The following is a 17,382-nucleotide window of genomic DNA, read 5'->3' on the forward strand; positions in this document are numbered from 1 at the left end:
ATCTAAAGGATCTCTGTTGTTTTTCTTAGTTGATGTATAGTCGATTTCCAAAGTTGTGCTAATTTCTGGTGTACAGCATAGTGATTCATTTATACATATATATTCCTTTTCATATTTTTATTATAGGCCATTATATAAGATATTTAATACAGTTCCCTGTGCTATACAGTAGGACCTTGTTTACCTATTTTGTATATAATAGTTAGCATCTGCAAATCCTGAACTCCTAATCTATCCTTCCTCACACCCTCCCCCTGGTAACCATAAGTTTGTTTTCTATGCCTTTGAGTCAGATTTAATAGAATTTCCAGCTAGGAAACTAAGCTCTATGAAGAGACATCTAAGCAAAACACCCCCTTGTCCATCAGTCCACCCCTTGTGACTTTCAACTATACTTCTTAGCATGTTTGAGCTTCTCTACACCTCCAGCAGGTCTCTTTTCCTGGGAGAAACGTAGAAGAGGAAGGCTAGTGGAACAAAAGACAACCCCCACTACTGCAGGTGGTTTCTGGGCCACGAGTGATATTCAGTGTCTCCATTCTCCACTATATGATACAATCCATAGATGTCTTGTTTATAGGCCCACTTCCATGTTTATTTGCCATAAACTGGCACAATATTATGTGGGATGGACCAGTGGGTCAAAGATGAAGAAGTCCTTCAATAGTGGTGCTGGTTGAGCCAGGAAAGGAGAACACATATATGAATATGTATCTATTCTTATGAGACTCAATCACTGGACCTTCGATGGTAGAAAGAGCCCAGTGTGATCAACCTGCCATCAATTGGCTTATTGGTCTATTCAAAGAATGGTGCTGTGTCAGGGTCTCAGCATTGGTGTCTATTTTCAATCAGTTGGCCACTTGGCAGTGGCAACAGCTACATCAGCCTTGATGACAGTAAGTCTGTGTTGTTGAGGCCATTCATGTTCTCCATCTCTGTCACCATGGATACCTCATTCACATGCTCATCATATCAGCACTGGGTGACCAGTGTCAGAGGCTGTCCAATGACAACTAGCCAAGGCTGGTTTTTTTTTAATACTTGGTTGTTCAGTACCTCTTTTGTGGAGGATGCTCTCTTATGAACATTGTCTTATAAAGATCTTTACACTTAGTACCCACTCCCGTATATCCACCTTCATGCCTCTATCCCAGATCTCCTTGCCTTCAGCCTTCTAATCTGTCTCCTTCCAAATGTCTTACCACCAGTCCAGGATACTCATATCTTCCCATGAATCCATATGTATTTTATTCAGAGTGGCACTCCTCTGGCCACACAAAATTTATAACCAAGTGTATCACTTGTATGTCTTCCTAACTTTGGTAAAACAGGCATCCCTTCCATTCACATTCCTTGTCCATAAGCCACTTTCAGACAGGTAATATATGAGAAGTTCAACCCAGCTTCTCCACAGAGGAGAGTCTATGGGATATGCTTTAAACAGAAAGAAAAAAATCACAGATAGAATATCTGAGATAGAACATTAAGAAAATAAGTAGGAAAATGTTGGTAAATTTAAATCAACATTGTGCAAAATAACAATAAGAAATTTTAATTGTTGGAGGAAAATAGGAGAGAATTAAAATCCAAAATAATATTAAGATTTAAATTGGAAAGAGGTGTGATTAAGGTTAGTTTTTAAGGTCCTGAATATCTGGGAGGACAATAAAGAGGTGGCGATGGTGGTCAAATAACTCTGTTACAGGTGTTTGGGTAACAACAACAACAACAAAAACAAATCCACTGAGCACATAACATCTCAACATATAAAGGGAAAAAATAAAACAAGGGAAAGAAATAATATTTAGCCAAGTAAATATGTCACAGAAGATACAGATATAGATGTGTCATATTATTTTACTTACTTACAGATAAAAAGAAAACAACATATTTTCAGGTGTACAAATAAAGCCATAAAGGAAATTTAGAGCGTAATTTGGGGGAAAGTCAGCACACTGTTTACCCTGGGGAGAGTGCCGGGGCAGGAGGAAGAGCAGTAAGAGGGATACATTAAGGGAAGGGCACACACCTTTCCATTTTTCAAGCTAGACAGTGGATACCCAGCTATTGATTTTATTATTCTCTCTTAAGGGAATCATAAATGTTTTAAATACTCTTTTACACACAGGATACATTTCATCAAAAAATAAATATACAAGGAAATTGACTTTGAAATATGTGGCCTATCAGCACACAGGCCATGAGGGTCAGTTTGGGCTGTCAGCAAACAGATTTTAGAGACGGAATAGAGACTGTCAATTAACGCAGTAAATCAGTCCAGAAAAGCACTAATCCAGCAATTTGATTAAGTAGAGATCAGATGAGCGTGATTCCACTCTGGGTAAATACATCCAGATTTGGGTGTGCTCTCCCAGGACAGGAGAGAAGACGTCGTAGAATTCATTGCTCCTGGTTTGGTTTCTTGGAAACTGTTCTGGGCCTCGGTTGTGGGTTTAACCAACTGATGCTCACTTTAATAAGACTCTATAGTGGGGAGGGAATAGCTCAAGTGGTAGAGAGCCTGATTAGCATTGATGAGGTTCTGGGTTCAATGCCAAGTACCTCCTCCAAAAAATAAATAAATAAATCTAATTACCTACCCCCCAAAAAAATTAATTATCAGAGAAATGCAAATCAAAACTACAATGAGGTACCACCTCACATCTGTCAGAATGGCCATCATTCAAAAGCACACAAATGACAAATGCTGGAGAGGCTGTGGAGAAAAGCGAACCCTCCTACACTGCTGGTGGGAATGCAGTTTGGTGCAGCCACTGTGGAAAACAGTATGGAGATTCCTCAAAAGACTAGGAATAGACTTACCATATGACCCAGGAATCCCACTCCTGGGCATATATCCAGAAGGAACTCTACAAAAAAGACACCTGCACCCCAATGTTCATATCAGCACTATTTACAATAGCCAAGACATGGAAACAGGCTAAATGTCCATCAACAGATAACTGGATAAACAAGATGTGGTATAGTTATACAATGGAATACTATTCAGCCATAAAAATGACAACATAACACCATTTGCAGCAACATGGATGTCCCTGGAGAATGTCATTCTAAGTGAAGTAAGCCAGAAAGAGAAAGGAAAATACCATATGAGATTGCTCATATGTGGAATCTAAAAAAAAAAAAAAAAAAAAAAAAGAACATAAATACAAAACAGAAACAGATTGGTAGGCATAGAGTACAAACTTGTGGTTGCCAAGGGGCTGGAGGGGACAGACTGGGATTTCAAAATTTGTAGATACTGACAGGCATATGAAGAATAGATAAACAAGATTATACTGTATAGCACAGGGAAATATATACAAGATCTTGTGGTAGCGCACAGCAAAAAAAATGTGACAATGAATATATGTATGTTCATGTATAACTGAAAAATTGTGCTCTACACTGGAATTTGACACATTATAAAATGACTATAACTCAATAAAAAGTGTTAAAAATAAATAAATAAAAATTTAAAAAGACTCTACATGTGTTGACTGCATTTGTGTGGTGTACACAATGAATGTCACTCTTTCTAGGCTATATCTGTCTATACTGCATTTTTTTCCTTCATGAAAAGCACATCTTTAGGTTACTGCTCAACAACAAGAACAAAAAAAAAAAGATGAGAATTAAGAAGATTTGGATTTCCTATAAAGTTGCATGAATAGTGTCCGCCCAGCTCCTTCAAGAAACTCGGATGAAATAACCGTATACATTTTAATAAAATATGCAAGGAATTTGAACATTAAAACTGTCATTATCAGCATTACCATTATCAGTAGAGAAGTTGTATACCTAATTCTCCATACATTATCCTGGAAAATTAAAGCATTATATCTAATACAATGCCAAAGACGATGTTAATGCAAAAGTTAACTACAGGAAAGCATGAAAGTGAAAAAATGGAATTCTAAACGAACAGATTAGAAAGATGGTAGCATTAAGATATCGTCTCTTCTAGAATTAATACAGAGAGTTTTACAAAGTAGCTCTCCGAAAAAAAAATTCACTCCTGGAAGTTCCACCTCTAGTCATTTACATTTTCATAAATGATATGTAAAATGACTAGCTGTTAAAACCCAATATTGAGTTTAGTTTGATAATGAATCAACAACCAAGAAATGCCCGAAAATGTATTCATCCAAACTGTCATTAATTGGCCAGACACTGTGCCTTGTTAGCGAGAAATAGGAGGGCAAAACCATCAGGGTTCCTGCCTAGTGGGGTAAGTGAAGCAAACAAGTAAAGAGATTCCATGTTCACATAGTGAGTCTCTGGTTCCCAGTTCTCTGTGTCTCTTAGTAGGTGATTGTTGAATGATGGCTATGTAGTATGTTGGGTCAAAGTGCTTTCCAAATACCAATAAGTAGGTAATGTTTGAGCTGAGTCTTTAAGGAAGGACAGGGCATTTCCAAGAAGAGAAATACTCAGCTGGCAGAGATCAATGGGAAGAAAGATTGTTTTTTCTATTCAAAATGTAAGGAAATGCAGGAGTCAATGGACATGTAACTCCTGAAAGATTCAAAGCGCCTAGAACACAAGATGAGGGTAGAGATGGGACTGGGAGGTTGACTGGGCCATATGATAAAAGATGTTTTTTCCAAACTAAAGAGCTTATAGTTCCTCCTACAAAAAAATAAGAAGTCTTCAGAGGATTTTCTGCAGGGGAGTATGTATGCAGGCTTGTGTCTATTAAGAGGAGAGCTCCTGTAGCATAATAGAGGATGGCTTGGGATAGGAATGCCATGTCTTAGGCTCTGTGTTAGTGACCACACAAAGATACAGAAGACCCTGTCACTGCCTTCCAGGGAGTGGACGCCTAGTTGGGGAGGCAGATAAAATTAGGGGATGGTTAATTGCTATACAAGGCTGTGTTGTGATGAATTTATATACAGTAGTGCTTTGGAATTACACAGGAGGACTACTTACCTCATGGTGGAGAAATCAGGGAAGGCTTCCAGGAGGAAGTGTCAGTTGAACCGAGCCTAGAAAATCAGGAAATGAAGTCGCATATGCTGTACTTTAACTCACTGCTCAGGCTACACTAGAAGGCTCAGAGATCATCACTGATTCTTATCCAATCACGTGTATTTTGGGGAACATGGTAGGGTATAAATATAAAAGCAGTTAATTTCGAGACACGGGCAGGCAGCAGCGGGCAGGGCCAGGCTGCATAATCTGGGCGGAGGACGGGGGCGGCTGCACGGAGGAAACTCCGGGGGACTGCAAGGGGCTGGGCGCCGGGGCTGTGGGTGTACAGGACAGAACAACCTGGGCCCTCCATAAAACAGCAAGGTTGATGTGCTCTCGGGGGAAGGGTGCATACCCCCATCTCTGAAAACACGCGGAAACTTTTCAGGGGAAGAGGGGCGGGGCCCAGGCACAGCCGACATATTCTCCGGCGCTTAACACCCAGGCGGGGGCAGAGACGAAACCTGCGTCCGCACCGAAGGGCTTAGCAGCCTCAAGGGCCAGACTGAGACGGGCCTACAGCCCTGGGCAGATAGGACCCTTCCATTCTGGTACCCCAGAGAACTTGCTCCACAAAGACAAACAAGCAGCTGGGTCTTGGCTCAGAGCAGGGAAGAGGCTGCCCCTGGGTCTTCCCCGAGCCCACACGCGGAGCACGACGAGGGCGGAGCGCGACCGGGGCGGAGCGCCGGCGCAGAGCGCGCAGCCGCACAGAGCAGCGGAGCTACCGGCGGCGCAGGCAGGGGGAGAGCGGCCCCCGCCTGTCGGGCAGGAACACAACCCCTGACCCAGGTGCTGGGAGGTGGCATGACCCGCCCTCCTGCCTGGCCAGTCTGCAACATCTGACTGCGGCATCCGGAGGGGCAGTGACCCGCCCGCCCGCAGCAGAGGAGAGCTGCATCTGACCCCGTGTTAGGAGGAGGCGCGATCTGCTTGCCGACAGGTGCTGGGAGCAGCACAGAAGAGGGCGCCAACGGAGGGCCTATGAAAACAAGCTGAGCTTCCAAAACAGGACGAAGACAGAAGGACTTCACATTAAAAGCACACAGACTCCAGGAGAACACCGACAACCCCCTTTTTTTTTTTTTTTTTTTTTTGGTTTATGTTTTGCTTTGTTTTGTTTTTTTCTTTTCTGTTTTTGTTTCTGTTTTGTTTTGTTTTAATCGGTTTTTACCTGTTCTATTTTCAATTACTCTTTTAATTTTTACTTCTTAATTCATTTCTATTTCTCTTGGGTTTTGATGTCCTGTTATTGATTAGACACAGGCTTCAAACACATATATTCATCTCCCCACCCCCTTTTTTTTTTAAGGTTTTAAAAGGACTTCTCCACCCGATTAATACTCTGCTACAACCCGTTCTTCTATTATTCATTATACATTGTTTTCAAACCCTCTTTCTCCCTTCTTTTAAAAATCTTTCTCTCTTATTCTTTTCTTTTTTCTTTTTTTTTTCCTAAGTTCTATTCCTAAATAGGCATTAGATAGATAAAATCCTTAAGATCCAAAATAGACAACTGATACTTCATAAACCACAGTGCCAGAGAGGTATGAGCAAGATGAAGAAGCAGAGAAACCTTTCCCAATTAAAAGAACAAGAGGAATCCCCTGAAAGAAAGCTCAATGAAATAGACATCGATAGCCTACTAGATCAAGATTTCAAAAAAGGAGTGATCAAATTGCTGAAGGAATTAAAAGAGATAATGCTTAGAGAAATAAAATATGTCAAAAATGAAATTGAAGCTATAAAGAAGAGCCAAGCAAAATGGGAAAACTCAATGACAGAGATGAGGAATGATCTAACAGCTGTGCAAAGCCGACTAGTTAATGCAGAGGAACGAATTAGTGATCTAGAAGACAGGGCAACAGAAAGCACCCATTCAGAAGAACTACAAGATAAGCAAATAAAAAATAATGATAATAGCATAAGGGACCTATGGGATAATATAAAGCGTCCCAATCTTCGCATAATAGGGGTCCCAGAAGGGGAAGAAGGATCAAAGGGGATTGAAAAGGTTTTTGAAGAAATCATGACTGAAAACTTCCCAAACTTAAAGAAGGAATCAGATATACAAGTACAGGAAGCTCAGAGGGTCCCAAACAGGAAGAACCCAAATAGACCCACACCAAGACATATCATAATCAAGATGGCCAGAGTCAAGGATAAAGAAATGATTCTAAAGGCAGCAAGAGAAAAGCAAAGAGTGAACTACAAGGGAACCCCCATAAGGCTCTCAGCTGATTTCTCTACACAAACACTACAGGCCAAAAGGGAGTGGCAAGATTTATTCAAAGCCCTGAATGAAAAAAGATGCAGCCTAGGATACTTTATCCAGCAAGGCTATCCTTTAGGATAGAAGGAGAAATAAAGAGTTTCACAGACAAAAAAAAAGCTGCAGGAGTTTAGCAACACTAAACCCATGCTAAAAGAAATATTGAAAGCGCTATTCTAAATAGAAAAGCAGCAGGATGCTACAGAAATGAGAAACGTACAACTGGAAAGGTGATAACTCATGAATTACAAATAAAGAAAACACGAAATTATAAAAGAAGACATACAAATCACTGAGAGTGGGAGAGGGAGGCAGGGAAATATAGAATTTTTTTTCTTTCTTTTTAAAAATTTTTTTAACAGTAGGATGGGTTTGAGATCATGTTATTATCAGATTATTAAAAACGGGTATAGGTTAATAGATTTACAAAAAAGGGTAACCACAAGTCAAAAATGTACAAGGGAGTCACAAAAATTAAATAAAATCCATGATAATACAAAGGAAAATTACCAAACCACAAAAGGAAGAAGAAAGGAACAAAGAGGATATACCAATTCAACTGCAAAGATAAGTTCAAAATGGCAATAAACACACATCTATCATTAATTACTGTAAATGTTAATGGACTAAATGCTCCAGTCAAAAGACACAGAGTGGCAGACTGGATAATAAAGCAAGAACCTTCAATATGCTGCATACAAGAGACCCACTTTAGGGAGAAGGACACATATAGATTGAGAGTGAAAGGATGGAAAAGGATATTCCATGCAAATGGAAAAGCCAAAAAAGCAGGTGTTGCAGTACTGATTTCAGACAAAATAGACTTTAAAACAAAGGCCATAAAGAAAGATAAAGAAGGACATTTTATAATGATTAAAGGAGTGATACAAGATGAAGATATTACACTCGTTAATATATATGCACCCAATATAGGAGCACCTAAGTACATACAAGAATTACTAACAGAGATAAAGGGGGATATTGATGGGAATACAATCATAGTTGGAGATTTTAACACTGCATTAACATCACTAGACAGATCTTCCAGACAGAAAATAAACAAGGCAACAGAGAAATTAAATACTACAATAGAAAAACTAGATTTGGTGGATATTTTCAGAGCTTTACACCCCCAAAAAATAGAATATACATTCTTTTCAAGTGCACATGGAACATTTTCCAGGATTGATCATGTACTTGGACACAAAAGAAACCTCAACAAATTTAAGAAGATAGAAATTATCTCAAGCATCTTTACTGACCACAATGCCATGAAACTGGAAATCAACAACAAAGGAGAAAAAAAAGAAAAGCATGGAGATTAAACAATATGTTATTGAAAAAACAATGGATCAATGAGGAAATCAAAGCTGAAATTAAAAACTACCTTGAGACAAATGATAATGAAAGCACAACCACTCAAAACCTATGGGACACAGCAAAGGCAGTGCTAAGAGGGAAGTTTATAGCGATACAGGCCTTTCTCAAAAAAGAAGAACAATCTCAAATAAACAAGTTAACCCACCACCTAAATCAATTAGAAAAAGAAGAACAAAAAGCCCCAAAAAGCAGCAGAAGGAAGGAAATAATAAAGATCAGAGAGGAATTAAATACAATAGAGGTTAACAAGACCATAGAAAAAATCAACCAAACCAAAAGTTGGTTTTTTGAAAAAGTAAATAAAATCGACAAACCTCTGGCCAAACTCACAAAAAAGAAAAAAGAGAGAGCACAAATTAGCAAAATAAGAAAGGAAAATGGAGAAATTACAACAAACAAAATAGAAATACAGAATATCATATGAGAATATTATGAAAAACTATATGGAACCAAACTGGATAACCTAGAGGAGATGGACAAGTTTCTGGAAACATACTGTCCACCAAAACTGAATCAAGAAGAAACTGAACACTTGAACAACGCGATCACTAGAAAGGAAATAGAAATAGCAATTAAAAACCTCCCTACAAATAAAAGTCCAGGACCGGACGGCTTCACCGGGGAATTCTACCAAACATACAAAGAAGAACTCATACCAGTCCTTCTCAAACTCTTCCAGACGATTGAAAAGGAGGAAATACTCCCAAACTCTTTCTATGAAGCCACCATCACCCTGATACCAAAACCAGGCAAAGACACTACAAAAAAAGAGAATTATAGGCCAATATCACTGATGAACATAGACGCCAAAATCCTCACCAAAATTTTAGCAAATAGAATCCAACAACACATAAAAAAGATTATACATCATGACCAAGTAGGGTTCATCCCAGGGACACAAGGCTGGTTCAACATACGCAAATCAATCAATGTAATATATCACATCAACAAGAGAAAGGACAAAAACCACATGATCATCTCAATCGATGCAGAAAAAGCATTTGATAAAATTCAACACCCATTTATGATAAAAACTCTCGCCAAAGTGGGTATAGAGGGAACATATCTCAACATAATAAAAGCTATATATGACAAACCTATAGCCAGCATAGTTCTCAACAGTGAAAAACTCAAAAGCTTCCCACTAAAATCTGGGACAAGACAAGGATGCCCACTATCACCACTCCTATTCAATATAGTCCTGGAAGTCCTAGCCACAGCAATCAGGCAAGAGAAAGAAATAAAAGGGATCCAAATTGGAAAAGAAGAGGTAAAAGTGTCATTATATGCTGACGACATGTTACTATATATAGAAAACCCTAAAAGGTCCACAAAAAAGCTACTAGAGCTGATCGAAGAATTCAGCAAGGTAGCAGGTTACAAAATTAATGTTCAAAAATCAGTTGCCTTTCTTTACACTAATGATAAATCAACAGAAAAAGAAAGTAAAGAAACAATCCCCTTTAAAATAGCACCCAAAGTAATAAAATATCTGGGAATAAATCTAACCAAGGAGGTGAAAGAATTTTACACAGAAAACTATAAACCATTGATGAAGGAAATTAAAGAAGACTTTAAAAAATGGAAAGATATTCCATGCTCTTGGATTGGAAGAATCAATATTGTTAAAATGGTCACACTGCCCAAGGCAATCTACAGATTTAATGCAATCCCTATCCAATTACCCAGGACATATTTCACAGAACTAGAACAAATCATAATAAAATTTATATGGAACCATCAAAGACCTAGAATTGCTAAAGCATTACTGAAGAGAAAGAATGAGGCTGGAGAAATAACTCTCCCAGACTTCAGACAATACTATAGAGCTACAGTCATCAAGACAGCATGGTATTGGTACCAAAACAGACATATAGACCAATGGAACAGAATAGAGAGCCCAGAAATGAACCCACAAACTTTTGGTCAACTCATCTTCGACAAAGGAGGCAAGAATATACAATGGAATAAAGACAGTCTCTTCAGCAAATGGTGTTGGGAAAACTGGACAGCAGCATGTAAAACAATGAAGCTAGAACACACCCTTACACCATATACAAAAATCAACTCAAAATGGATTAAAGACTTAAACATAAGACAAAATACAATAAACCTCCTAGAGGAAAACATAGGCAAAACATTATCTGACATACATTTCAAAACTTTTCTCCTAGAAGAAATAAAAGCAAGAATAAACAAATGGGACCTAATGAAACTTACAAGCTTCTGCAGAGCAAAGGAAACCAGAGATAAAACAAGAAGAAAACCTACGGAATGGGAGAAAATTTTTGCAAGTGAAACTGACAAAGGCTTGATCTCCAAAATATATAAGCAGCTCATACGACTCAATAAGAAAAAAATAAACAACCCAATCCAAAAATGGGCAGAAGACCTAAACAAGCAATTCGCCAAGGAAGACATACAAATGATCAAAAAACACATGAAAAAATGTTCAATATCACTAATTATCAGAGAAATGCAAATCAAAACTACAATGAGGTATCACCTCACACCAGTCAGAATGGCCGTCATTCAAAAATCCAAAAATGACAAATGCTGGAGAGGCTGTGGAGAAAGGGGAACCCTCCTACACTGCTGGTGGGAATGCAGTTTGGTGCAGCCACTATGGAAAACAGTGTGGAGATTCCTCAAAAGACTAGGAATAGACTTACCATATGACCCAGCAATCCCACTCCTGGGCTTGTACCCAGAAGGAAATCTACTTCAGGACGACACCTGCACCCCAATGTTCATAGCAGCACTATTTACAATAGCCAAAACATGGAAACAACCTAAATGTCCATCAACAGGTGACTGGATAAAGAAGATGTGGTATATTTATACAATGGAATACTACTCAGCCATAAAAACCGACAACATAATGCCATTTGCAGCAACATGGATGCTCCTAGAGAATGTCATTCTAAGTGAAGTAAGCCAGAAAGAGAAAGAAAAATACCATATGAGATCGCTCATATGTGGAATCTAAAAAACAAAAACAAACAAACAAAAAAAACAAAGCATAAATACAGGACAGAAATGGACTCATGGACAGAGAATACAGACTTGTGGTTACCGGGGGGGGGGGGGCGGGGTAGAGGGTGGGAAGGGATAGACTGGGATTTCAAAATTGTAGAACAGATAAACAAGATTACACTGTATAGCACAGGGAAATATACACAAAATGTTATGATAAATCACAGAGAAAAAAATGTGACAATGAGTGTGTATATGTCCATGTATGACTGAAAAATTGTACTGAACACTGGAATTTGACACAACACTGTAAAATGATTATGAATCAATAAAAATGTAAAAAAAAAAAGCAGTTAATTTCATAAATCAATAAAATAATGAGTAGCATTTGATCTTATTAAGCACAAAGACAGTTTTATTGATTGATCATGGACAGAGAGTGTTTACCAAGAGCTAGGCACCAAAAAAGCTTCAGGAGAATTTTCAGAAGTACCAGAACTGTGACCAATGGGATTCTCACTATGAGAAAGGGCTTAGGGTGGGTCATAGTTCATGAAGTCCTTTTGAATACTGAGGTTCCATTTCTGCTACCAGCAAGAACTTATAACCTAATTGATGAGGCAGACATTTTATATGCCAGAAAAAAATGAAAGTCTAAAACAAGGCTTATAAAAGTGTAGGAATTAAAAAAAAAAAGTGTAGGAATAAGTGGTATGGTACAAACTGAAACTTCCATGGGGATTCTGAGAGATGAACTGAGAAATTCCAGACAGAGGGAATACGCTGAACAGAGGGCCTAGGAATTAGCAAAAGCATGTCTTTCTCATTTTCCTTCCTTCCTTCTTTCCTTCCTTCCTTCTTTCCTTCCTTCCTTCCTTCCTAAGTTTCTTTTCTCCTTCCCTCCCTCCCTTACTCACTTGTTTCTACTTTCTTTCCTTCTTCCAATAGATACTTATTGAACCTGGAATTATTTTTAAAGTCAAAACCATATTCCCTCACTGGAAATTGCTTAGAGTTCAGTGAAGGGACACCACGAAGAAGAGAACATATCCTGCCCTCCTCCCCCTCCTAAATCAAATTCCATCTTCTGGAGACAGGAATAGAGGATAGATCAGGGAATACATCCCAAAAGAGGTGATGCCCAAACTTTGTGATGACAAAGGAGCCCAGAAAGTACTTGAGGCAGAAAAATGGCTCACACCAAAGCGAAGTGCAGAGTGTGGCCTATTTAAGGAAACATGAGGATTTGACTGTAGCCGAAGTTTGGGTCATGCTAGAGAGGGGTGAGCTGTAGGACCAGAGAAGCAGTGTGGTGATGACTCACAGGACAGGAGATGGACCTGGCCCATGATGGGGACAGTAGGAGACAAGGTCATCTAAGGTTCCATTAGGTGAAGAAGAACAGATGGACTTTACATAAAAACGGTTCCTCATTGTCCTTCAGAACCGTGTGTCCTAGGCAATTTTGCACACTTGAAAGCAATCTGAGCACAGTTAGGCCCTCTCACTCTCGTTTGTGTTACCTGTAATTATTATTAATTAAGGTAGAGACTGGTGTATTTGAAAGGAGAGTGGAAATCTGCAGGGTTCATTTTCGTATTTGTCAACTTTTATTTGAAAACAGCAGGTGAAATTCTGATGTGGGCAATGTTTAGCCTCCAACTATCATGCAGATTGTTTGGTATCTATGTAATTGCAGAAGACTGCTTTGGTCGAAGCTCCTGAACACTTTTTATTGCTAATTTTGGCAATAAACCTGCTAATTAGTTAATTGTAAAACATTAGTGAATCAAGCAAAAAGAATCCATCTGTTTATAAAATTTCAAAGATCTCTTCTGGGCATAACATTTAAAAACAAGAGCTGGCTTGCACTGTATTGCCTGCTAACTACAAACTACATCTTTGGAATATTTGTGCAGTCCCCTCTTAGGGCTAAGAGGTGATACTATAAAGCAACCATTTGCTGTATCTGAAGGTAATTTTGTAGATACATGGTGCTGCATGCAATTTGTTTCAGGGATTGCTAGAAACTGAAAAACTGGTGAGAGATATACAACTTTTTCATCCATATATATCCCAACCTGAACCTAGAAATAATTAGCCAGGCAGGAAAAAAAGCAGAAGGGCATTCCACCCAGAGACACACAATTATAAAAACAGGAGGGAAAAAATCAGAGGGATGCAAAAATTCCTAAGCAAAGAAAATTTGTAGTGCACCTCAGAGAAGAGCAAGAGAGAAGACTGATGAGCAAGGCAGGGGTCAGGCTGTAGAAAGTCTGTTTCCATAAAGAGGGATCTTTCTGCAACTGTATCATCAAAGGTTCAGGAATCCATCGAATATCCTCCATTTGGAGAATCTAATGAAACATTTGTTTTTCAGGAAATGTTGACAATCATCCACTTGGAAAACTGGGGAGATTCCTAAGGTCCCAGTGCCCCGAGGGAAATGTAGTAGGAAACCCAGGAAAACCCAGGCATACAAGAATGAAGTCGTTAAAAATGTCACCAGACTAGGACCCAGAGATGTGGGTTCTCCCAGCTGTGTACTGATCAGCAGGTGATCAAAGCCATGTCATTTATATCCTTGGGTCTCTACTTTTCTTTGTAAATGGGAAAGTTGTTTGGGGACACATTTAGTCTGGGTTCAGAGGGGCAGATTCACATGGTTCCATTCAAAGTCACATCCACATATAGCTGAGTTATTGATAGTCTTTAGGCTGTAAGGATGGCTTTAAGGAACTCCTACAACTCGAAATTCAGATTAACCTGACCTCTTGACATAAAAGTGATTTTACCTTCCTCTCCAACTAGGCATCCACCCGCTGGAAGGCAGTGACAGGGTCTTCTGTATCTTTGTGTGATCACTAACACAGAGCCCCAGGGCCAAATCACAATGAGCTTAGGCACCCGTAATTGGAATTATGTAGGAAGGAACGAGGTTTAAAGTGTAAGACACAAGAAACAACTTCATGGTCCAAAATCATTAATAGAGGATGCAGCTAATCACAATGGCAGTCACTGGATTTGTTATCATCTGAATTTTTGGTTACAATTTGGCTTTCAATATCAGAACAACTTCTATTGATTTTGTTTTAACTGCTGATCTTCATAGATTTTGTTTTGTATTCCATTAATTATCCGAATTTCCTTTTGGATCTTTAATAAATAAACTTAAAGATAATAAAGGAAGGCATCCTTCAGATATATCTACATCCAAACCATTTGTTTTGATCTAAAACTTCCAAACATTCCATCTCTCATTTACGCTTTCCCTTTCTGTAGACTTTATGTCTTGATACAACTAGTTATTTCAACACTATGGGGGACCCAGACACTAATAATTCCCATGCTCATATTTCTGCCTCTACCGTGGATTACCTAGCTGTAAATCAAAATTCCATTTATTGTTTATTTTAAGGTCTACCTTGCTTTGATATTCCCACTTGGGAATATTCCCAGTAAACATCTATTGTTAAGGACTCTGATTTGCTCATGAAGTTTTCACTTAAATATTCAGCAAATCGTGATGAAGAGAAAGTACCGTGGCGTGATGATATTTACAGAACCAAGCTAATGGAGTCATTTACGTCAGGGAAACAAAATGGAGACAGTCAACGCAGGCATATAGTGGAAACTTAACCCTAAAGGAACCTACAGCTCTTCTCAGAAATCAGCAGAGGACGCCAGCTATGCCCAAAAAGCCAAATGTGTTCATGTCACCTCCAGACTTCCTTGTTCTCCTGACTCAGCTACCCTGACTCAAACAGGGAAGAAGACTGCTAGGCAAAGAATCAGCTGAAAAAGCCAAATGAGTTCCACATTTACCCTATTTACACAAAATCCCTCAGTTTGAGGAACTCAGAGCCATTGCTCCCATAGCCTTGAGTTTCCTGGCTGGCTGATGGAAATTTTTTCCACAAATTCATCTTTTTGATTTGTTTTACTCACTGTGCAGAGGTTGGTTTTTGACATGGAGAAAAAGAACTGAGTTGAGAATCGAGAAACGTGGCCTCCAGTACAGTGTTTAGAGTTCTGTGGCCTTTAATAATTCCTTTAATTTCCTTAAGCCTCAGTTTCCTCAACTATAAAAACAGAGAGTTGGACCAGATATCATTTTAGATTCCTTCCAGTTAAAACATTCTGGAATTTGATTTCTCCGGCTACTTTGGGAAGCATCCATTCGCTTCCAGCTCCAACAAGCAGAGGCCAGTCCTATTATAACCTGACAGCTGGAGAGACAGACAAAGAATAAAAGTTTCCCTAAGTGTCCCTGATCCTCTTTTTTTTTTTTTTTTTTGGTAAATAAATGAAAAGAGTTCATTTTCCAGAGCAAATCCTGAGCCGCAAATGCCATTTTTTTCTTCGTGGGGAAGTAAAAAAATTAGCATTTAAAAATATGCCAGCATGTAACATTTCGTTTGTTTCCATAATGTCTGATTTAAGGATAAAGATCTTTTTTCAACACTGAAAGCAAAACCTCCTAATTCATCTGGCTTAGAGGATCATTTACATATCCAATGGAACATTTATTTTATCTGACCAGAATTGAAGATGATACAACATTCTTGGCTGAGATTAAAAATATATAAGGATGGAATATTGATGACAATATGCAGCACAGAGAAGAACAGCCTGGACGATGCGCTGCGGATGATAAGAATGAAATGGTTCCTAGCTAAAGTGAAGTGATAACCTCAAAAGATGTAGATTAATGACAGTAGTTTCTAAGATTGAAAAAGGAGAGGCAAGGATAAAAGAGGAATAAATTGAAGCATTTCAACAAAGGATGGAGAAATTTAAAGGATAATGTTAATTGAATTAAGTGTTGTAACCAGATAATACTCTATTATACAAAGATGAAAGCCACGGCCATATCAAACCATCTAGTGGAAAGACGTCAACTGAGTCTGCAAGGGGTTATTTTTAAAGTGGCAGATTGTAATACGAATCCGAATTTCCAGGGTACGGGTTTAGTTTAAGTTTCTTAATTAATGACAGTGATAAACTTAGTTTGATTGCTCAGAAACACATACCCGGATGTGTGGCAACATAGGGATAACTAAGTGCATTGTTACTTTTCACCCAGAATTCATTGATTCATTTCTGAATTTGTTGAGTTCTGCATGTTCATAATCCCAAATGGTTCAAAATTTTTTCCATTTACTTAACAAACCTTTCCTAAGTATCTTCTGTGTGAAGAACATTGTGCTAAAGTTCAGCACCTAGAAGAAATTAATATGCTTTTTGAGGACAAACTATATGATCTTTACCTTTCCGTGCCTAGCAAGAGGGCCTGGCCTGATATAAGTAGCTGATAAATGTTAAACTAAACCTTTTAGGGAGGCAGATATACCTAAAAGTATAAGCTAGAAGAACCAAATAAAATCTTACAGTGTCCTCCAACTAAGAAAATTGAAGATATGGGAGCAATCTGAATGTCCATCAATAGCTGCATGGATAAAGAGCATGTGGTATATAATATACATAGTGGAATACTACTCAGCCACAAGAAAGAATGACACTTTGCCATTTGCAGCAGTGTGGATGGACTTAGAGAACAGTTTGCTAAGTGAAATAAGTCAGACAGCTAAAGACAGATATTGTGTGATATCACTTATATGTGGAATCTAAAACATCAACAAACTCGTGGATATAACAAAAAAGAAACAGACTCACAGATCTAGAGAACAAACTAGAGGTTACCAGTGGGGAGAAGGAAGTCAGGGAGGGACAATGTAGGGGCTGAGGATTAAGAGATACAAACTATTAGGCAT

General features: G+C 38.7%; 1 protein-coding gene across 3 annotated transcripts in view; it reads right to left on the reverse strand.

The window, feature by feature from the left end:
• The window catches only part of LOC102526703 (cytosolic beta-glucosidase), a 161,123-nt gene that overhangs the window by 25,331 nt on the left and 118,410 nt on the right, over nucleotides 1-17,382 (reverse strand). The window contains exon 5 of one of the 3 annotated variants that reach the window (XM_072945736.1): nucleotides 4,939-4,994. The exons of the other annotated variants lie outside the window; for them this stretch is intronic. Coding sequence (XP_072801837.1) covers nucleotides 4,954-4,994 — 41 coding nt within the window. The 3' untranslated portion in view covers nucleotides 4,939-4,953. The remainder of the gene's footprint in view (nucleotides 1-4,938; nucleotides 4,995-17,382) is intronic. 3 annotated transcript variants of the gene reach the window in all.

Source organism: Vicugna pacos, chromosome 2 (assembly GCF_048564905.1).
Source record: "Vicugna pacos chromosome 2, VicPac4, whole genome shotgun sequence".
Taxonomy (NCBI): Eukaryota; Metazoa; Chordata; class Mammalia; order Artiodactyla; family Camelidae; genus Vicugna; species Vicugna pacos.